Source organism: Phoxinus phoxinus, assembly GCF_949152265.1.
Source record: "Phoxinus phoxinus genome assembly, chromosome: 23".
NCBI classification, from domain to species: domain Eukaryota; kingdom Metazoa; phylum Chordata; class Actinopteri; order Cypriniformes; family Leuciscidae; genus Phoxinus; species Phoxinus phoxinus.
The window spans coordinates 20,737,138-20,760,871 of record NC_136898.1 but is presented as its reverse complement, the minus strand read 5'-3'; the positions used below and the strand labels follow the sequence as shown (position 1 = coordinate 20,760,871).

The following is a 23,734-nucleotide window of genomic DNA, read 5'->3' as shown; positions in this document are numbered from 1 at the left end:
ACATTACCGCCTTAAATAATTCAGCATAATCCTACATTTTACTAAAACTTTTACATCTGACTAAACACATACATACTGTCATAATATAAGTCACTTATGTGTTTTTAATTATAACACAGTGTCTTTATAAAGCCTAATTTCCCCCCAAATATGGTGCTTATTAATATATAATATGATATAATATAATTAGATATATGATTCAGTTTAGTGTTAGTATTCAAAGTCTTCACTGTGACACAGCAAAGTGCATATCCTCCATACCTCTCCATTATCATTGACTTGTGAACGTGATTGGAGTGCCAAATTTACTTGATTAGTCATGATTTAGAAATGCACACATCTGTCTAAACTACGTCCTACAAGACCGATAATGCTGCAGTGACTTTGGCACTGAACAGCCTCTGAGAGCTCCAGCCAACTCTGAAGCACAGCGAACCCAGAAGAGCGTGGATTGATGTTATCAGATTCTCCCAACTCAATCTGACAGAGAGCACATCCAAAACAAAGCTTACACAACGACTGGACTGCTGTGCAACAAAATGAAAGCAAACATACATCAGCGAAGTAATTGTTGCATAGATATTATGTAATCAAATCAAGAGAAGTTAAAATCGATAAGAAATTAATGTTTATATAGTTTGTTTTGTCCATATGACGTGCTAACAAACAGCTAACAGCCTCATTAAGTTTCTGAAACCGGGGCAGTTGAATGTTTTTAATTGTAAACTGGTTAATTTATTTTTTATTTTAGATTCAGTGCAGCATGCCGAGATGAACAATACCCAATTTTCTCATATCAGCCATTTTGGGCGTCGGCCTTTTTTAATTTTGCGGATTAGCACATTGGGGTATCGTTGCGAAACTTGGCAGGTGTCATCGGGCACTTAAAAAGTGTCAGGCCAGTGCCACTTTGTGGTCAAAAGTTATAATGAAATTGCGGTTTCTTTTGGATTAAATTAGCCTATTGTAATGAATCTGGTCTTATTAATTGGGTCATGCCGATAGATACCAATTTTGTCATAGTCGACTGAACTTCCTTTCCGCCATTTTGTTTTAATTTAAAAACCTACTTTTTCAAACTTCTCTTAGACCATTTGTCTGATTTTCACCAAAATCAAATCGTATCATCTATATACCATGCCGGAATGTTTTTGGGGGATTTCGTGTCGATAGACGAAACCATTTTCGTATACCGCTGCAACAAAGTTGAGAGTATTACAGGTAGAGACACAAAATGATCCAACAGGTTGTCTAGGAAATATAATATAATGTAGGTTACAAATTAACTATGCATTTCACTTCATATTCAACTTTAAACCATGCCAAAAAGTTTTCAACCAATTTATTGTCCACAGTATTCTTAATTGTATTATCAATTACAGGAACATTTCGGCATCACTTTAGAACAAGAAACAATATTATTGACCTATTTCTGAAACAAAAATACTCTGATAAAGTAGTGATGCAAAAACAATTCAGAAATAATAATAATAATAATAATACAGTTGGTATTAACAGGCACTGAAACGTGTATGTGTGTGCGTATGAGAGAGAGAGACAGTGTGAGATTGAAAAGGGACCCAGTGTGTGAAAGAAGAGCTTGGAGAGAGAATTGAAATCACAACACAAGCACATGGTGATCATCACAAAAGTCAATGTCACCTGCAGGGCTGTAGTGTGCGGCTACACACCCAGAGAGAGAGAAGAATATCACTTTCAAAACTGGAAACAGAACAAATATTCTTGATAATCACCGGCATTATTAAAAAGAAGAAAGTCGGTGCAACGCCCCACTTGTTTTCACATCAACTACGCAGGAAATAGGCTAATTGATGCCTCTGTAAGCATGACAGTAGAAAGAGAGAGAGAGAGAGAGAGAGAGAGAGAGAGAGAGAGAGAGAGAGAGAGAAAACCCTTCTGGCTGAAGATGTTCTCTTCATAGTCCAACAAGCAGCGTTTAGAAAGAGCAATTGTAGCCCATGAAATCAGCCTTTGTATCCGTCTCACATCCAGATTTGTAAAAAAAAAAAAAAAAAAAAAAAAAATCTGTGGAAATCATAACATGTCAATGCAAATAAAACAAAAATCTGAACTTTTTCAGATAGGAGAAATGTGAATAAAGAACAAATAATTTAAACATCCAAAACAGAAGAAAGTTTGTAATCGTGAAAACATCTATTAATACCTAGAATCACGCACGGTAACTCAATAACTTTTGTCAGTAAAAAATAATGCCTCTCATCCCATACGTTACCTCAAAATCAAACGCCTACATCATGTTGTTTGCTGATGTCACATTTTGATCTAGCAGTGTTATTGCAGCCGCCCAGGGCTTTTTGTAAGTTGTCCTGTATGTGTTGGTTTGTTAAAACAAAGTCCGCGGCTATATCTGGTAATATCCAGCTAAAACGTCTCGAGCTACATGAATGAACAATAGAAAAGTTTCAATTCAGACTGTATATTGAAAAATTCAAGACGTCAGCGTTTCTGTGTATTGTTACGTTTTTTTCTCCCCAGACCAATGTAAGGAAAGCATAAAAACAGGTGTCCCATTGTGTCTTTATTTTCTGAATCTTCTTTTCGATTACTGAAAACAGAAAAGGGATTCAGGAGTGAAGCAGAGGGGGTGAGGGAGGGAGGGAGAGGGGCTCCGCATCTCTGCTCTCACCCCATTTCTGCATGTATAGTTCCCAGTTACGCACAAACACACTGGGCTGTCTTCCTGAAAGCTCGGCACTCTGGGAGTTTTGCAGAGGACATTGTTTTTATGCAGGCAAGTGCTAGAGCTTGAATGCTGAATTATGTTTTTCAATTGAGTCTGTTGCCTGTGTTGACGCAGTTAGCCGTTAGCATCTAGCATAAACTGTTTGGATGCCTGGCTACACGTCGGTGCTAATGCTGCAGCTTCGCGTGAACATCTCCCTCATGGTGACCGAGCGGCTGAGGTTTAGTTTGTGGTAGTTGGGAAGCGGCATCGGCAGCTGGGCGGGCAGCGGGGCGGGCAGAGGAGTGGGCAGCGGGGAGGGCATCCCCAAATCCTGCTGATGCACGCTGCGGTAGCTAATGCGTTCGCCACCATTTCGCAGGCCATCTGGCTGCTGCAGGTAAAATGGCAGGTCGTAATGTGTGCAGGACGGACAGTATGTCTGCGAGCGTGTCAGTTTTCGTGCCGGCGGGGGCGTGAAGAGGGCAGGCCCATTGGGGGTGGTTGCCGTGGGGACAGTGGCCGCCAGGATGTTGTGATTTGAATGCACCGGCGGGAGACGAGACGTGACGGCGAAGTCAGGCTCCTCCTCCTCTGACTCCGACTCCTCCTTCTTACAGCAATAGTACTAGAGGGGTGCAAGGAGAGAGAGAGAGAGAGAGAGAGAGAGAGAGAGAGAGAGAGAGAGAGAGAGTCAGCTTTTCACCCTTTAATGCATGAATATTTCACTAATCATTATTACATATTTTGGTCTTTAGCAACCCCGATCTCTATCTAACACGGATGGATCACAATGACAAAGAATAAAATAAAGCATAATTCGTTACCTTTTGAGCTTGGAAGGGTTCAATTTGAGCAGATATTTTATACCATCATCGCTGTACTTGCCAGAGCTCATTACCCAGTACATTCAGCATCTGACTCATATTCACGATCTCAAACAATTTCTCAAAAACACCTTTTGCAACATTTTCAAAATCAATATTTTGATCGCTGACAGCTTCTTCACTAAATCCACCATCAAATGACAGTGACACTAATATTTGATTGTAACAGTACTTGCTCTGCAGTAAATCGCTGAGCCATTTCAAGTTTCGCTGATGATACTTCCTGTTCTTTTGTTTTATTCCTGCAGTAAATATGAGTGAAACATCACTTCAATAATGTGTATTAGAAATTGCCTTGTGGAATAAAGGTGAATTGCACTTTTTCAGTCATCAAAGATTCAATCATTGTTGTGCAGATAAAAATATCCTTACACTATTACATACCTCAGGTCACTAGTGTGACCCTATATTTTTTTTTACAGAAATTAATAAGAAAACGGACATTCTTTTTTACTTTCATTCTTTTTTCTTGTTATATTGTAATGAATAGATTGGGGAATGCTAAGGTTGATGTCCCAGGTCGATAATGACCCGAGGTATGCGTTTAAGGGTTGATTCTACAAAATAACTTAGTATATATGTAAAATTTTAAATAATTAAAGGCAAAGTTCACCCAAAAATCCAATCGAAATTGTTTAGGACCCAACTGACTTTCATTTTATGGGAAAGAGTAAAAAATATATTTTAGTTTACCACAAATGCTTGTCATTCAGCAGTAGACTTTAACCAAAAACAACAGAATTATAAAATTACTTCAATTAGTTTAAGTACTATTTAAGTGGGTAAAAAAATACAATTGTTTTCTGCCCTTTTGGAAATGTAGTACTTCTCAAGTTTTGGAAAGTTACTCCAGTCTTCAGTCACATGATCCTTAATAAATCATTCTGATATGATGATTTTCTGCCCAACAAACATTTATTATTATTACAAATGTTGAAAACGGTAGTGCTGCTCAATATTTTTGTGGAAACTGTAAACCATTTTACAATAGATAGTTAGAAATAACAGCATTTTTTTAAAATATAGAAATCTTTTGTAACATTAGAAATATATTTACCGTAACTTTTGATCAACTTAATGTGTCCTTGCTTCTTGCAACTGAATTACATTACAAAGAGCTAAAAAACTAGCACAAAGTTCCATCTGAATTTCATTTATACATAAATTGGTCACTGTTTCCCACTATGAGATTATTTCTCAATATATAACTTGGTCAATTTTACTGCAAACTGTTTCAGTGTCAATTCAAATGACAAAAACAATATATCTGAAAAACATAATGCTCCCTGACTTTTCAATTTTGATGTGACGTTAGTGTTTGTGACAAGCAGACACATTCTTTACAGAAAACAGGATGAGATCTAACAAGAACTACAGAAAAAGAAGACCATGTCACTACTTCCTAAAGGAAGAGAAGGTACCAAAACACAGCATTATACCTACAAGACAGACACAGAAGAAGAGAGTCTCACCTGCAGCCTACAGTAACACAGTACAGCGATAATGCACAGTAAGATTACTGTAGCTAGAATTCCACCTGTGATTACCACTGTCCCGGCTGTCATTCGAAAGGCTCTCCATCAACACCCTAAAAACACGAAAACAAGGAGAGAAAGGTCATCAGAATTAGGTTAACGACCAATGCCTGTACAAAACTTGCCTACGATCAAAGGAAACCGTCCATACGGCCACGGTGTGTGCGACTGAACCCCATCAGCTTCCAATCAAATGTGTCGGATGAATTTTATGGACATTTCAGTGTGAGAAACGTTTCCCTGCACCTATGTTTTGAATGCCAAAATCCTCACCGCACAGGGATGAATGTGAATGGGCGGAACAAATGGGAGGAAAAGAGAGACCACAGTCACAAGGAGCGATAATGAAGGTCAAAAGAACAGGAAAAGATGGAGAGATACCCTTGGACCAAGAAGACTGATAAAAAGGACAACAGTCAATATTGAATGTCAATAAACAAAGATAAAGTGATGGTATTTTAAAGTGATATTAAAGAAATCATTTTGCACATTTTACAGTAAAATCCTTCAGGTTAAATGTATTGTTCAAAGGAATAGAACAAAGCTAAATCTGTAATGTCTGTTTTATCAGCGTAGATCCCTAAACATTACACTACCACCACCAAGCAGAAGGGACTGATATAGCACAAAGAAGCTCAAGCCCTCACACACCATATTGGAATTTAAGGATAAAACACCCATCACTATACTTTAATAAGCAAATTATACGTCTTTACTAGCGGTTCACTTCTGCAACTCAGTCTGGATTGCTTTCAAAACCACTGCAGACTGTGCAGGCGTTCACATGAACCGCACACCAGACAGACATTTGCCCAGAGCCCCACACCAGCAGGGGGCACCGATGAGCTGCAGATCTACTTTAAGCCTGTTGTAAAATTATTGACAACACCTTCCCATGGACGCTTTTCACAGACCTTGATGATGCGTTTCCACAGTTAAAAGGCAATTATAAAATACATTTTAAATTAATTTCGGAAACTATTAATTTTTTTCTTTCTTTCACATAATATAAATGGGGTTTTAAACATTTATAATTGGGGTTCTTTGAAAACCTTTCATTTGTCCAATTTTAATGAAGACCGCTACAGAATTATTTGAATGAGTTACATTATGTTGCATAAAGTTCTATTGTTATGATATTCGTTTTAGATCGGCCCCTAAAAATCACATCAAAATTTCCCATGTCAGTCTGGATGGACACTTTCTAAGTGGACAGTTTTTTTTTTTGGGTGCCAGAATAATAAGCATCAATGTTGGCCAGTCCTTGTGTGAAATTAGCTCTGACTGGACCCCAGGTCAAGCCAACACTCCTTTAGACATGAAGAGAAGGAACAGCAGCTGGAGGAGACAGACTGCTCAATGGACAAGGTCAACTGACCCCAAAAGCATTGGTCAAATGTCACTGTCCTTTGAGAATTGAACAGTTTTGTTTTACTGAAGCATGCGCAATAACATGTATGCCTTCACATGTTAAGAGAGAGAAGAGGAAGAGGAGGTGTGGAAATGGGTAGAACGGATTGGCTCATGACGAAAGGTCAGGCCTTTGTAGAAATCAGCACGTTTCAGACAGACTAGGAATAGAGATGTTGCAATAATGTACAGTATCTGAAAAACACTGTACATGTGTTTTTTGAACATTAAAGCGAGAACCAATGAGGTTCATTCTCGTGTTACGCAGCACGTTTGATCTTTCTCAAGAACCATCTCGTGTTACGCAGCAGGTTTGATCTTTCTCAAGAACCAATGAGGTTCATTCTCGTGTTACGCAGCACGTTTGATCTTTCTCAAGAACCAATGAGGTTCATTCTCGTGTTACGCAGAACGTTTCAACTTTCTCAAGAACCAATGAGGTTCATTCTCGTGTTACGCAGCACGTTTCAACTTTCTCAAGAACCAATGAGGTTCATTCTCGTGTTACGCAGCACGTTTGATCTTTCTCAAGAACCAATGAGGTTCATTCTCGTGTTACGCAGAACGTTTCAACTTTCTCAAGAACCAATGAGGTTCATTCTCGTGTTACGAAGCACGTTTGATCTTTCTCAAGAACCAATGAGGTTCATTCTCGTGTTACGCAGAACGTTTCAACTTTCTCAAGAACCAATGAGGTTCATTCTCGTGTTACGCAGCACGTTTGAACTTTCTCAAGAACCAATGAGGTTCATTCTCGTGTTACGCAGCAGGTTTGATCTTTCTCAAGAACCAATGAGGTTCATTCTCGTGTTACGCAGCAGGTTTGATCTTTCTCAAGAACCAATGAGGTTCATTCTCGTGTTACGCAGCACGTTTCAACTTTCTCAAGAACCAATGAGGTTCATTCTCGTGTTACGCAGCATGTTTGATCTTTCTCAAGAACCAATGAGGTTCATTCTTGTGTTACGCAGCACGTTTGATCTTTCTCAAGAACCAATGAGGTTCATTCTCGTGTTACGCAGCACGTTTCAACTTTCTCAAGAACCAATGAGGTTCATTCTCGTGTTACGCAGCAGGTTTGATCTTTCTCAAGAACCAATGAGGTTCATTCTCGTGTTACGCAGAACGTTTGAACTTTCTCAAGAACCAATGAGGTTCATTCTCGTGTTACGCAGAACGTTTGATCTTTCTCAAGAACCAATTAGGTTTGTTTTCATGCATAAATCAAGTACGGTTGAGCTTCCGCTTATGTTTGCAGATCAATGTTTATATGTGAACAAAACCTAAATTCAATCTGTTCATCACATAAAGTGATCATGTTTTTTCAGAAAATTTGGACTAAACTGCTCAATTCATATGGATTAGTTTTCCGATCTCTTTATGAACTTTTTGATGTATTAAAATGGTAGTTGTTTGGACTGTCAATGGATTTTTTTCAAATTAACTTCATTTGTTATTCAAAGATGAACGAAAGTCTTATGGGTTTGGAAACGAGTAAATTATGACAAATTTTTATTTTCACAATACAATTCTATTACACCCAATAAACATAATAAGGAATTTTAATGTCATCATATGGTCTCTTTAATGTTTAGTTATATTGGACATTTAAAATAATTTCTGTTGTTGTTGTTTTTATGTACGTACCTATTCACTTTGTTCATTTGACTTAACTTAGTTCAGTGGACTTTACTTAATGTCATGTGTGAAATGTACTTGAAAAAATAAAATAAAAGTAAAAATGCTGTATAAGATGGTTCTAACATTTGTTAAGTTTAAATAAGACTAGCTGTAATAGTGTGTAAGTCAGGTGTGAAGTGACAAAAGCAAAGTAATCTTGTGTAATGGCAACTGTAATGAGCTTCATTTATCTTCCCTCCACTGGGCACTCTTGAGACATGGACCTCCATCAAACTCCTAGTTGAATTTAGCTCCAAGACTATTAAGAAAAGAACAGAACGGAAACATAATGTCCTGAATACTGAGGGGAGTTAGTTAGTGAGCGAGGAACGTTAGTTCCTGTACTCTTCTCTAATGATAGTGTCCTGTTGGGATGAGGAGACACACATCTCATCTCTTCGACTGCCTTGATTAAGAAAATGTGACTTTCTTTCGGCTTCTAGGCTTTTTGTGTTTTAATTTTGAGAGGCATCTGTCTCGACCAATCAGCTGAGCTGTCCTCGAGTAGTTCGTACCTGCTCACAAAAATCAAATTAGGCCTTTGTAATCTGATTCGTCTAGTGGCTGAATGCAATCAATCGATCTGGGTTGGAAATGAAACAGGACTGTTGGTTTTCATTTGATTGTGAAAAAGGCAGCTAGAAGAGAACATCAATAATGCGTAAGAGCAGATTTTTTTATATTAGGCTGCAGGAGAAGCTAGAAATCAGTCTGATAACCCCTGGGTCAAAGGCAGGACGCTCTTCTTTTTTGTGTCCGGATTCAAAAATCAATGAATTAACAATGCAATTCATACATACTGAACAATGATTTAAATATATACATTTTCAATTTTTTTTTTTTACAATTTTTTCATAAAGTAAAAAATGCCAGGGTTATACAACTACCCTGATAACATAATGAAGAAAAAATTGCTAATTAAAAAAAAAAATCTTTAAAAGGAAAACATTTTCAGTAGTTTGGCATACTGCTTAATATTAATAATGTGGAAAGCGTTGGTCATGTGCAGAAACATGCAGAAAAAACACAAAACAGAAAATTATGTCATAAAGAGGACCCTTATGGACTCTCATGAAGTCCTGTCTGGACTTGATTTGCAAGTAATATTGTAATATTTCTGTGCTTGGTTCTTGGGTCTGATCACCTCTTCATCGAACGAAACTGTGAAATGCCTCTATAGAGTGAAATCCACCGTAACCTCAATTCTGTTAATCCATTACTGTTTTCTGAATCTGTACACACACATCTCTCTGACATCACTGAACACACTCCCTCGATATCCTTGTCAAATATAATACCTCTATTTCCACTGCTCTTGATTTACACGCCTCTCTTAAAAGTAGATTTGTACCTTCTACACACACACTTCTCCTGGTTTAATCTGATAACTGCTGGTCATCACCTTGAAAGCCTTTCCAGGAAAACCGGTTTGACTGTGCATATTACTGCTCACAAGGACCATATATTCAGTTATGCAAATTTCCTTAAATACTGCACGCTCTAGTTGTACTACTGTACTCTGATTAGTAATGCATCCTCTCAACACCGTTTTCTGTAGTCAATAAACTCACCAACCCTCCTGCACCCGACATGGGTAACTCAATAGACCTCTGCCAGTCATTCTTGCACTTCTTCCAAAATAAAATCAACAGCTCACCGTGACAATTACAGTTTTTACTGTATTTTAGATCAAATAAATGCAACCTTGGTGATCATGAAACCCCGAGCATCTGAACTGTAGTGCTTCTATAAATAATTTATACATACATATAACTATAAACATAACTTTTTGGAAAATAATGATTGTGTCGAAATTTATTGTGTTAATCTTAAAAAAAATTATAATAATCAAGTAGCCTAAAATATATATATTTTTTGTAGACACTCTTATTTGTTATTGACCACCCATTGACTGACTTGTTTATGGCCTTTGACCAATAAAGATCAGTACTACTGGGACTCAGTGATTAAAAAGGGTCAATTGAAAAAAATGTTTCCTTACATGAGCACAAAGTCAAGCAGGTAGCCTATAAAACACAGCATTTACGCACATTGTTCATGTGCACACGTCACTGTAATTCAATGAAAGCAAACATCCATTAGTGCGGTGCAGTCTGCCTCACAAACCTCCCATGGGGACAGCTAAATTAGATCACGGTATGAAGAATATGTTGCCACATCACAACACATTCATCACATGTAGCTTTAATTACAGCATGTGTGCAAACACACACTCAGAAGAACACTGATATACACACAGCCGACCACACAGAAATCACCCTTGCAACGTACAGTACTAGTCAAAGTTCAAGCAATTTGAATTTTATTAAAAGAAAGAGAAAGGGGCCAAAAATAAAAGTCCGCAACTTTAACATATCAGACACTCTGATTAAACACAACCACATCTCACTGAAGACCGTGCATAGTCAAAAACTTAAACATGATTGCAAAATCTATGACATAATTCAGTGTGTAACAAAACATCTGCTTTAAAATATATTGCATATTTGCATGCAGTTTTAAATATATTTAGTCTGATAATTAAAGGTGCAGTAAGTTATTTCTGAGAAACTGTTAGTATTTGAAATCAACACAAACGAACACACCCCTCCCTTCATTGCCCCGCCCCCAAAATGCACTTACATGCAATGCAAGAGTGGATGTTTCTTTATCACAGCAGAAGCGAAGCAAAATAATGCTTTGTGAAAAATAAAGCCAAGATGACGAACAAACAACAAGGGAGGACAAAAAATGAACATACAGTACACAAGAGTATATACAAGCAAGAGTTTATTGTTAGTCGCCAGCAGCAGCACAGCAGCTCCAGACAAACAGTGACACTCATGTTATTAGCTAACATTACAACAACATATGGGTATGTACTTATGGGTATGTATAACCCTCCGGTTCTACTCGCAGTGCTCCACGCGGGATTTGAACTACCGTTTCCGGCATGGGGGGCAGGCGTACTAACAAGACAGCAGCCTCTACCTTGAGGCCAGGGGAGTGAGGTTTACCTGCACTGCTCTCACTAGCTGTTTTCAGGCCTTCCTGCTTCGGTCTCCACAGCGCTGGAAAGCATTTCTAATATTAACGCGGGTCCAAAAGCTCTTGCCTGATCATAAACCTTTTTCCATTGCTATTCCTCTGACCTTTTCTCTTTTGTAATGTCTCAGCCATCTCTTTCTTCAAATCTCACTCTTGCTCACTCTCTCTCCTCCCCCATCATGAGTGAACACGCCCCGAACTGCTGATCGGCTCTCTCGTCTCCTACATCATGAGTGGACACACCCCCTACTGCTGATTGGCTCTCTACTCCCCCATCATGAGTGAACACGCCCCCAACTGCTGATTGGCTCTCTCTACTCCCCCATCATGAGTGGACACACCCCCTACTGATGATTGTCTCTCTCTACTCCCCCATCATGAGTGGACACGCCCCCTACAGCTGATTGGCTCTCTCTACTCCCCCATCATGAGTGGACACGCCCCCTACTGCTGATTGGCTCTCTCTCCTTCACCATCATGAGTGAACACGCCCCCTACTGCTGATTGGCTCTCTCTCCTTCACCATCATGAGTGAACACGCCCCCAACTGCTGATTGGCTCTCTCTACTCCCCCATCATGAGTGGACACGCCCCCAACTGCTGATTGGCTCTCTCTACTCCCCCATCATGAGTGGACACACCCCTACTGCTGATTGGCTCTCTCTCCTCCCCCATCATGAGTGGACACGCCCCCTACTGCTGATTGGCTCTCTCTCCTCCCCCATCATGAGTGAACACGCCCCCTACTGCTGATTGGCTCTCTCTCCTTCACCATCATGAGTGAACACGCCCCCAACTGCAGATTGGCTACAAGTATGTTGTGCTGCTCGTTCCGATCTACTTTTTTTACAGCGTTTCTCAGAAATTGCTTACAGCACCTTTAAAGACTATGCACACATTCACCAGTCAAAAAAGCAAGATCTAGTTTGTTTAAAGCCAGAATTACATGAGTCAACAACATACATAACGACACGTTTTAAAATAATTTATTAAAAATGGTTAAAACTTATATGGTAGGAATGTCAATTTACATAAATTCCCATAGTCAATCATTGTTTAAATTAACCATCAATTAATTGATTAATTGTTAACCTTAACCTCTTAGATCCAAAGCGGGGCGTTATAAAGGCCGCATTTGCATTACATGTTTCAAGTGACCCAATTCCGATTTTTTACTCCCATGTGTCACAGATCAGATATAACCCACAAACGTGTAAGCAGGAAAAAAACACATGGATTTTGATATTCTCAGATCGATTTAAGGCCACATTCATCTACAATCTGATAGTACTTCACATATCTTTATCTAGAGCAGCTGGTCTGAATGAGAAACAAAACACAAGATAATACTTAGATCATGGAGTGACATGAAATGCTGCTATAGGACTTCTGGGATTTGATCACGTCACAGTGTTTGCCAACATTATTTCAAGTTTAACCAACAGAAACCTGATCTCGGGTGTGGTGAGTGGGAATAGTGGGTAGGGACGATCTGTAGAGGCCAATCGGACACTGTTTTACAGCTGGAGCGCGCTTGGATTGGGTCGATTGACAGGTCTTGATTTACCGAGTGCCATATAGGATCTAAAGCTGAAACAGCTCTGGAAGATCACTCATCCACCAGGATCCTATTAGTTCTTTATTCTACACAATAAGTTCTTATGTTCAGTAAAATTACATGTTTGGAGTGCTTTTTTTGGACCCTTGGTTAATTATGGTTCAAAATAAATGGCTAGCCTATACCTAATCCATTGCATGGCTTGAAGACATTAATACACTTAGAATATGTACTAACCACGGTGCGCTTGCTTAATTTTTTCCTTGTGCGTCTGCTGGACTTGTTTTCCCGCCTCAAAACTACTCCTTCTAATGATGACCTTGCTTAATTGACCATCCATAAGCTTTATTGCAATTATTATCATTAATCGTTAGCATCCCTAGTATATATGTTGTTGAAAAGTCACACCAATTGAAGGATTTCCATGTGAAAAAATATATTTATACATCAAATACGACAATACAAGAATTGATTATGGAAGTCTGAAAAAAGAAAAGAACAAAAGGTGTGCTTTAACTAAAGTGCATTGTTACAAATGTTCAATTACAAATGTACGTAATTATATTTAAATGCATTAGTTTACCATTAAAGGATTAGTTCACTTTTAAAATGAAAATTCTGTCATCATATACTCACCCTTAAGTTGTTTCAAACCTGTATGAATTTCTTTCCTCTGCTGAACACAAAGGAAGATATTTAGAAGAATGTCAGTAACCAGACAGTTTTTTGTTCCCATTGACTTCCATAGTAGGAAAAAAATATACTATGGAAGTCAATGGGAACCAAAAACTGTCTGGTTACTGACATTCTTCTAAATATCTTCCTTTGTGTTCAGCAGAGGAAAGAAATTCATACAGGTTTGAAACAACTTAAGGGTGAGTATATGATGACAGAATTTTCATTTTAAAAGTGAACTAATCCTTTAATGCTTGTAAGTACAAATGCCTGTACATTTCAGTGCATTCAGCTGTAAATTTCAAAGCCAATAGAAATATTTTTGAAATTACATAATAAGATTTACTTAAGCAGGTTGAAAAGCTCAACTAATTGCATTTAATATAAATTTAAACTATTATACATTTTCATTTAATTGCAAATAACATTAAGTTAAGCGTCTGAAAACTTTATATTCAATTTGCATGTAAGTACAGTGCTATGCATAAGTTTAGACACCCATGCTAAAGTTGCCTAAAAAGAGGAATAAAAAATCATCTTTTGGAAATTTATCTTAATGCCTTAATTTAAAAAATGAGGAAAACTCCAACCTTTAAGGACACCAATTTTCTTTGTGAATGAATAATGTATCGTAAAAAAATAAATGTTCTTCCTTAAAATACAGGGTGCATAAGTTTGGACACCCCTATGTTAAATCCCCATAGAGGCAGGCAGATTTTTATTTTTAAAGGCCAGTTACTTCATGGATCCAGGATACTCTGCATCCTGATAAAGTTCCCTTGGCCTTTGGAATTAAAATATCCCCACATCATCACACAACCTTCACCATACCTGGAGATTGGCATGGTTTTATTTCAGTTAGCCTAACAGCTGGTTTGATTTGCATTGAGAGATGATCTTATGGAAAGTACTCCATGCCAATCTCCAGGTATGGTGAAGGGTGTGTGATGATGTGGGGATATTTTAATTCCAAAGGCCAAGGGAACTTTATCAGGATGCAGAGTATCCTGGATCCATGAAGTAACTGGCCTTTAAAAATAAAAATCTGCCTGCCTCTATGGGAATTTAACATAGGGTTGTCCAAACTTATGCACCCTGTATTTTAAGGAAGAACATTTATTTATTTACTATACATTATTCATTCACAAAGAAAATTGGTGTCCTTAAAGGTTGGAGTTTTCCTCATTTTTTAAATTAAGGCATTAAGATAAATTTCTAAAAGATGATTTTTTATTCCTCTTTTTAGGCAACTTTAGCATGGGTGTCTAAACTTATGCATAGCACTGTATATTCCATAATAGGTATGTTTTTAAAAAATAATCAAGCGCATGACAAAGGAGATGTAGGAGACTTTAATTCAATACATAAAAAAAAAAAAAAAAACATACAACCACCAATCACAAGGAACAGTAATAATGCAAGACAAGGGACTGACTGACACAGAGGGCTTAAATGCACGGGCAAACGAGATAATAGACAAGACACACCTGAACAGAATACTCACTTCAATTAGTAACCATAGTGACAGAGAGATAACGGAGAACTGACCTAATTAACAGACAAGATGAACAAACGAACAAGAAACTCAAACATAAAGCGAACAGAAAAACAGATCAAAACGCAAACTGAAAACATGACAGTACTTCTTTTGCACAAGGGATCCTTCTTTTTTATTTTTTCATAATTACCTCATTTATTTTGCATTACTCGGAGGTGAAAAGAGGCTTCCACAGATAGTTACTCCAAACAAAGGCAAAAAGACATTTGAAGCACTTTTGGGTTTCAGCCCACTGGGTCTAAAACATTTAGTTTCTGCCAATAATTCTCATTTTCATGCATTACTTACTAGTTCTGGCACATATGCCATGATACACAGTGTATCATACATAGTTAATATTGAATTCAAATGATGTGCACATTGTTACAGTTGTGCAAATGTGAATATATCTGCCATTTTACAATGGCTTTTCCAGTCATATTTATAACGTATCACTTTTTCTTGTATTATAGTCTTTCATTTGAACTCTAGTGTTACATAACATGAAGTTGGTTTTCTACTGACGCCAGACTAATCATTCCCTTGATATGAATAATCATCTCTTTTGATTTGCGTTCAAAGCATCAAGATCCAAAAAAAATCATATCCAATAAAATGAAGTCAAATTTTTCAAGTCAATATATTATTGAAAAATGGACATTAAAAATAGACATGATTATGTTTTATATAACACATTTTAATGGTAGAATTATACAGGCAAAATAATTATATTAGGCCTATATATAGATTTATTAAACTTGAACACTAACAAACAAAACACACAAGGCAAAACGTGAACAGAATAACCGGTAACTGATCGCACAACGAACTGAAAGAAACACAGAGCTTAAATACACACAAACCAAACAATGAAATGAATAACAGGTGCCCATGATAATCAAATTAATGAGAAACAATAGAAATGAACTGAAACACAGGCCAAACAGGCACAAAACAGAAACAAATACAGATTACAGTTTGCTTTCACTGGCCCTGTCCCAAATATATCCCTAAGCCCTCGCGATCGTCCTCGAGTTCACACTTTCGTTAAGTATTAACACTTTGACTGTCGGGAATAAGGGGACACTCACAAGCACCCTTCTGAAACCGAATGACAAATGGGACACCCTATGTCTCGTGGACTTGACGGACATGCGCACACGGCGGCCATTGTAAGTCCACAAGACCACATTAAGTGTGCCATTTGGAACAGGGCCACTCTTTCCCTTGTTTACCATCATACTTTCTTGCTATCAACTTCATAAAATCCCTTTATTGTGACACTATCTGCAATACTTTTCAAGTGGAGGTCAAAGGTGCGTTGAAGCCCTGGTGTGAATCACGCGGAAGTGACTTAACAGCTCTTGACACAGAAGTTTGCACATTTCTCTGTGATGTGCCATGGGGAATAATGAGAAGGCATTTTCCACTGACGCATGGCAGGGACACACAGGCAAGTCCATTCATGTGACAGCATGATAACGCAATCTGACAGGCGACATGAATGTGGAAACATAAACCTGCAACAAAGGTCGTTCATTTCTGCACATGTGATAAGATTGTTAACCGATCCATTTTGACTTGACGTGGCATCAAGTACACTTCCAGAACAATACATCTGGACTGCATGCACAAAGAGGCTTGGATATGGATGTGCCACACCGCTGACAAGACCACCTGCATACATTTTCATTCTGGCTCAGGCTGGTTTATGCTAGTCAGTGCCTGTTTGGTGCTGATCTTGCCTGGTCATGCTGGGAAACAGTGGAAACGTAGTTGGTGAAGGTAGTCAACAAGTATGACTAACCTCCATAACTTCCCTCAATAGCTATTTTAACATTGTTTCAGAGGATTTAAATAACTTGGTTATCTTGAGGAGATGATTGACAGTTGTTTGTTACTTTTATATGATTTAGTTGTACGTAACAAGTTACACCAATTAAATGTCTGTTACAATATACTTTTGTTGTGTTGCATCATGTATATAAGCTTGCTAAATGTTAACCTGTGTGTTGCATTATGCATGTTAATGCATGTTGTTACAGTATGTGTATGTTAGCAGTATGTTACTGTATGTGTATGTTAGCAGTATGTTACTGTATGTGTATGTTAGCATGTTACTGTATGTGTATGTTAGCAGTATGTTACTGTATGTGTATGTTAGCATGTTACTGTATGTGTATGTTAGCAATATGCATGTTAGCATTACACAGTATGATACAGTATACATGTTACAATATGTCTATGTTAACAGGGCTCATGTTAGCATGTTACAGTATGTATATGTTAGTAGTATGCATGTTAGCATGTTGTTACAGTATGTGTATGTTAGTAGTATGCATGTTAGCATGTTGTTATAGTATGTGTATGTTAGTAGTATGCATGTTAGCATGTTGTTATAGTATGTGTATGTTAGTAGTATGCATGTTAGCATGTTGTTACAGTATGTGTATGTTAGTAGTATAGGTGTTAGCATGTTATGGAATGTGTATGTTAATGTTAGCATGATGTTATAGTATGTGTATGTTAGCAGGATGCATGTTAGCATGTTGTTACAGTGTGTATGTTAAGTAGCATGGATGTTAACATGTTGCAGCATGTCCATGTTAGCAGGAAACATATTTATAATTGTTACAGTATGTTTATATTAGCAGGATGCATTTTAGCATGTTGTTATAGTATGGTCCATGTTGTCAGGAAGCATGTTAGCATGTTGTTACAGTATGTGTATGTTAACAGAATGCATGTTAGCATGTTGTTACAGTATGTGTATGTTAGTAGTATGGATATTAGCACGTTACAGTACAGTATGTGTATGTTAACATGTTACAGTATGTGAATGTTAGTAGTATGGATATTAGTAGGCCTACGTTACAGAATGTGTGTTAACATTTTACAGTACGTGCATGTTATCAGGATACATGTTAGCATGTTACAATATGTGTATGTTATTGTTAACAGTATGTATGTTAGCATTTTGTTACAGTATGTGTTTGTTAACATTAATGTTACAATATGTGTATATGTTAGCAGTATGAATGTTAGCATGTTATATTATGAGTATGTTAGCATTATAGTATGTGTATGTTTACCATTTTATATGTTACAATTTGTATAATAGTGAGAATGTCAAGTATACCATTTAAGAACCTTATGTAATTCATACAGTACTGTCAGTAAAAATGTCACACCCCTTAATATCCTTCATCGTTTAAACATACCAAAGAGAGACATTTAGCTTGGAAAGACAACCATAGAGAGTAATGTTTCCATTGAGAATGTGTTTCATAATTTTAGCAATGCAGGAATTTAATGATGATTCATTAAACTGTATGAAACCTTAACTAAAATGTTCATTGAACTGCATACAAAAGAAAACCTCAACAACACAAACAAAGGGTTTGCTAATGGATTAAATTGAAAGATTAATTCGATTTTTTATAGGTCATGTCAGACTTAACAGGAAGACAAACTATTTTACCCCTGACCATGTGTGTAAATAACTAGAAGGCAAAAGCTGCTTTAAAATGTGCCGTAAGTGCAATGCAACTCTCTAAGTGAGAGTATAGTGTAACCTAGCGAAAGTTTCGCACACCCTGCAGTCAAAACTACATTTCTTTCATTTCAAAGAGATAAAAGGAAGAAGAAACCTTGTATGTGATTAAATCATGTTCAGACAAGCTCAACACACTTGTCCTGGAATGTAGAAAAATATACAGAGCCTAAAGGACAATTCTATATGGGCCAAAATAATTAAATAGCCTATAATAACTTAGTAATATAACATGTCCTTTGTTATGGCGCGAATAAAGCCGCGAGTCTTAAACCATCATACATCAACAAACAAGCAAAGCAGACAGTAAACAAACACACTATAAAGGTTACCAGGCATATCAATACCACTTCCCTATAAGGGACATTTGGTTTAGGAATACATGTGGCAGATCATTTGTTCATACCACATTAATTCAAAAATAACTCCATGACTATTTCTTCATACACTGACTATAAAGATTAAAAAGCCTATTCTCATTTCTAAGTCACATCAAACTCAGTAAAAGCACTTCAAGATGAATAATATGAAACAGTGCCATATGCACCCTGCATAATCTTTCTATTTGTGGTTCGTGACAAATAAAGCGTTACCCTTGGCAACCCCACGGCTACTGCACAGGCCTATTTGAGTGATCCATAGTGTGTGTGTGTGTGTGTGTGTTGAGGGATAGAGCGTGCAGGTATGCCATTAGATAATTCATTCCCACACTAATGAAGGGCCTATGAACACATGCGTACTTCCTCATGCATCTATAAAGTTAAACCCTCACTGATCCAAATATACGACAGCGGCGAGATGTATTCTCTTACCAAAGTACACAAACACAGCTTTTTCCTAATGTGCAGAATATCTCTGATATCACAAACACATGCATACAGGAAGTGAACTGATTGCTGCCGACAGCTTGGATTTGAATTGCATAGAATATGCAGAAATGCACACCGCAGATAAACAACCCGAAGCGGGCGCGCTCAAATGCCAGGGTGCACTTACTTAATGTTTCATATAGACCCACTGGTTTGCTCAAACAGATATATTAGGATAATCTTTCATGATGCAAAGTTTGCAGTTGGGAAATTTCAGAATATGCAAATAAAATGCCTTTGCTTATCTATAATCATGATAGGGTAGGTTGAAGCAATTTGTGGAAAGTGCTGACTACAGCATTATGTTTACTCCCATAGTATCATAGGCTACTACTGTGTTTTGTAGCGTTGAGCACTGTGTGTTGAGCACATAACATTGCTGTGGCCAGACAAGTCACGGCGCAGACAAATCTGCCTCAAAGCTAGTCTTCTTCATCGCCATCTCATTGACTGATGCTCCTTTCTGGACGACTCGGACATTTGATTTTTCCCACTTCCTACTTGGAAATAATGTCTGGAACGCCGTTGAAGTGGGACATCCGACTTGTGAGCTCGGGGCGAATCGACCAACCCCCACCTCAGCGAGATGCGTCGTTTGACTTTAACATTAGACATTAGGTTTATACTGGATAATGAAACCTTAACTTTTGATTTTGGTCAGCAGTTTTCAAAGCGAATGGCAGCATTTTAAGATTTTTTCTTTCAGTTTTTGCCATAATTAACACAAAAACATGAAATGCTTTCAATGTGTCATGACGACATCATGTGGTCAATATGTGAACATGACGCATGATTGGCTGGAACTCACTGAGGTCGGAAGTAGTTAAGGGGTCGTCTCATTTTAACCAAGTGTCTTCACAATGTAAATGAGACATTTATTATGTAATAGTCAGCTTCATTGATTACAATGGGAGTTTTCGTGAGAACTCGGAATAGATCTGCTGCTGCTACACACACGCACACGCACACGCACGCGCACACGCACACGCACACGCACACACACACACACACACACACACATACACACTCACACACACACACACACACACACTGCTTTGAGCAGATCTATACAGGTGGAGCTGGGGAAGGTGGAGGGTTTCTGAACGCGCTGCAAACTGCTAAAGCAAATGCTGACCAAGTATTTAAAGCTCATTGGCTACCGATACAGCGGGAACCAATCAGCTGTGCCCTATAGAGACTGGAACAGTTTAACCCGTTTGGTGGTTATTCTTTAAGCAAAATTAGATTAGTGCATCAATTTTAAAAAGCACCCTCTACGGACTGGTTTAGATGTGTATTTTACAAAGGATATGACATGGAGAATTTAAATTTAAATTATTTTAATCAACATTAATAATTGCAATTACAATACCAGGAAAATAATTGAAATTGAATAGAATTTATGATTTTCATGATTTATAATAGTGCAGCTCTAATTCATGGTACTATATAGCAACACTTTGCCGCAAATAATAGGTCCACTAGCCTGTCCGCCCAGGTCATTATGCCCTATACCATCTAAAGAGATGAAATCCTCCAAGGGCACTCAAAGTGTCATCTTGTCACCATGGAAACGTCAAACAGGTATCCCGCTTGAGTAAGTCTCACCCACACAACACAGTGATTTAAGCTCATTCAAATGAATAGTTAAAATGGCTTCTGCTGTAAATTGCAGGTGTTCTGCATTGAGGTTATCCATTTGTAACCCGTGGTCTTCAGGCATAATTACTGTCTGTTTCATCAAATCAAGCTTGAAGTTAAATCATTTAGATGTTCAAAAGTATACATTTGCTAAATGGCATAAAAATAAAGGTTTGCATTAGATCTACGCATGAAACAATGAATGTCAGAATGTCACGTCTATCAGGTTAGCGTTACATGTAGCTTTTTTATGTATACTCTTTCCCTAAATTATCACATCATTTGTCTTTCAAAATGACAAGACTTAAAAGGATGATAAAAGGAATAAACTATAGTCTCATTTTCAAATTTCAAAGTCAGGTCAGGTCACTCAAAGCTGATATTCTACATATTCAAATATTTTTAGCTAGTTTATTTAGTGTTCAACTATTTCAGATTTAACTGCCCCTAAATGGAGCCTAACGACAAAATGAATTGTGGTTGGTTGCTTTATAAGTGTGAAGCATCATCCTTTTTAAGTGGACAGTTCTTGGCCAGAATCATTTTTGATGATGTTTTTGTTAAGTTCGTCGTCTCATGCATGTGTGCTGTTGTTAACAATTATCTGCAAGAGGAGAGAGTTAAATTTATGTTTTGTTCAACTCATTTAAATTAATTTTATTTTTTAAAAACATTCTTTTTTTAGTGGACTCGAATGAAATAAGATCACAAATATGAAATGGCAATAGACCAATTTCAGATAATCGGTTTCCTCAAATGAAATTGAGTTCACAAAGTTTTGAATTCATACTGTAAATATTACAGTAAAGAACTGTAAATTCACATCTGCTTTTACAGGAGTGCTGTATTTTTACAGTTTAATTGTAGTGGATGATTTACAGCAATCTTGTAAAATTTACAGGCTTACTTACTGGCAACCAAAATTGCCAGTAAGTTGCTTTTACAGTAAAATTTTTACACTGCAATGTAATGCAATCAGGGCCTAAAATTAACTTTTTACCACATCTGCCAATGACTTAAGAAAATGTACCAGCCATAAATATGTTTTACCAGCCACGAAACAGATGAATCCTTTATTGAAGTTACAAAAGTTATTCAGTCTAAAGCAGTGAGTGATTTTCTCTTCGTCTTTTATGTTTATTAACATTAAAAACACAGACAGCAGCAGGAATATTAGGCTGCTGTCACTTTAAGAGCTAATGCACAGATCCAATATACTGGTACATGTGTGTTTTCTTTCTCGACTGGTTTAAGTTCACTAAAGACATTATCAAATGTGTACGAAGATACTTGCCAAGACGGGCATTTTAACATGAATTTCAACCAGACAGTTTCTGGACCCCATTAACTTCCATACAATTTTTTCCCCCATAGTATGGAAGTCAATGGGGTCCAGAAACTGTCTGGTTACCAACATTCTTCAAAATATCTTCTTTTGTGTTCAGCTGAAGAAAGAAATTCATACAGGTTTGAGACAAATGATGACAGAATTACATTTTTTTGTGAACTCTCCTTTTAAGTCACAATTTTGTCAAAAGAATAAAACAAAAAAACACTCACGCTCTTCACTCTTTCCTATGGAAATTACAAACAAATTAAAATTGAAGTTTTGCTGTTACTTTTTAACTGGAGCAGGAACCATAACCACAATATTATTTTAGACATAGAGCTGAGCTTGCTAAGTGCCAATAAGCAATCACATCTCAACTACTTAGAAGAATAACCATCCCGGGCTGCGTCTCTCAAAAGCATTGTGAGATAAGTTGACCGTATAGCGGACATTGGTGGTTCTTGCAATGCTTTTGAGAAACGCAGCCCTAAACACATTAGCAACCATGTAGCAACAGCCTGGCAACCACCCAGAGCACTTTAGCATACTTCTTCTGGCAGGTTTTTTTCATGGCTAAGCAGCACTCCCTGAAGAAAATGTCAATATCCAGTTCATTTTGAACCATCAAATTCTATTCTGTAAGAGCTAAATGTGGAACGGACAATACACTCACTGACACATCCAATCATCAGGGTTCCTGAGTCCTCAATAGAAGCACTTCCTATATTCTCATCGAAATCTCTATTTATAACTATATTACGTGATAGTCCAGATGTTTGACTGTAAAGGATTCTCATATAAGGTACATCGATGACATTACATGAATCCAAATAAATTCTCACACATGCAAAATTTATGAAATATCTCTCCTATTTTGTATAATTAAATTCACTTCAATCAAATCCGACTTTTTAACTGGAACAACAGGCGGTTGGAGCCACTCCGACCTCAGGGGTGACTGACTGTGTGTGCATTATAATTACATAGTGTAACACCCACTTTTCATTGCATCACCTCAGACAGAATTATATGAAATATTTTGTAGCACGCAGTTCGTATGGTTTATATGCAGAGACGTTTAATGATTGGATATTTGGAGATTTTCTGCCTTTCACACCACATCTCCTCGCCACTCTTTCATTTATGTCCTTTACTGTCCACCCGTCCGGCTCTCCTCCTCCGTCCCCTCCCCCACGCACCCCCACACCGCCAGAAACGGTTGCTATGTCTCCTGCCACAAGGCCATGTCACTTCCTGCGACCGCAGACACCAGCACGGGCTTACAACGCTCCTGCCGCCCCAAGGGA

General features: G+C 37.7%; 1 protein-coding gene across 2 annotated transcripts in view; it reads right to left on the bottom strand.

Annotated features, from left to right (window-relative positions):
• Positions 1-1,327: 1,327 nt before the first annotated feature.
• LOC306991487 (protein FAM163B-like) overlaps positions 1,328-23,734 on the bottom strand; it is a 44,919-nt gene continuing 22,512 nt past the window's right edge. Inside the window, exons 2-3 of one of the 2 annotated variants that reach the window (XM_079599372.1) lie at positions 5,064-5,179; positions 1,328-3,332 (exon numbers count right to left, since the gene is read on the bottom strand). In XM_079599372.1, the coding sequence (XP_079455498.1) occupies positions 2,880-3,332; positions 5,064-5,156 (546 nt within the window). In that variant the 5' untranslated portion in view covers positions 5,157-5,179 and the 3' untranslated portion in view covers positions 1,328-2,879. The remainder of the gene's footprint in view (positions 3,333-5,063; positions 5,180-23,734) is intronic. The other variant, XM_079599373.1, reaches the window with a different exon arrangement.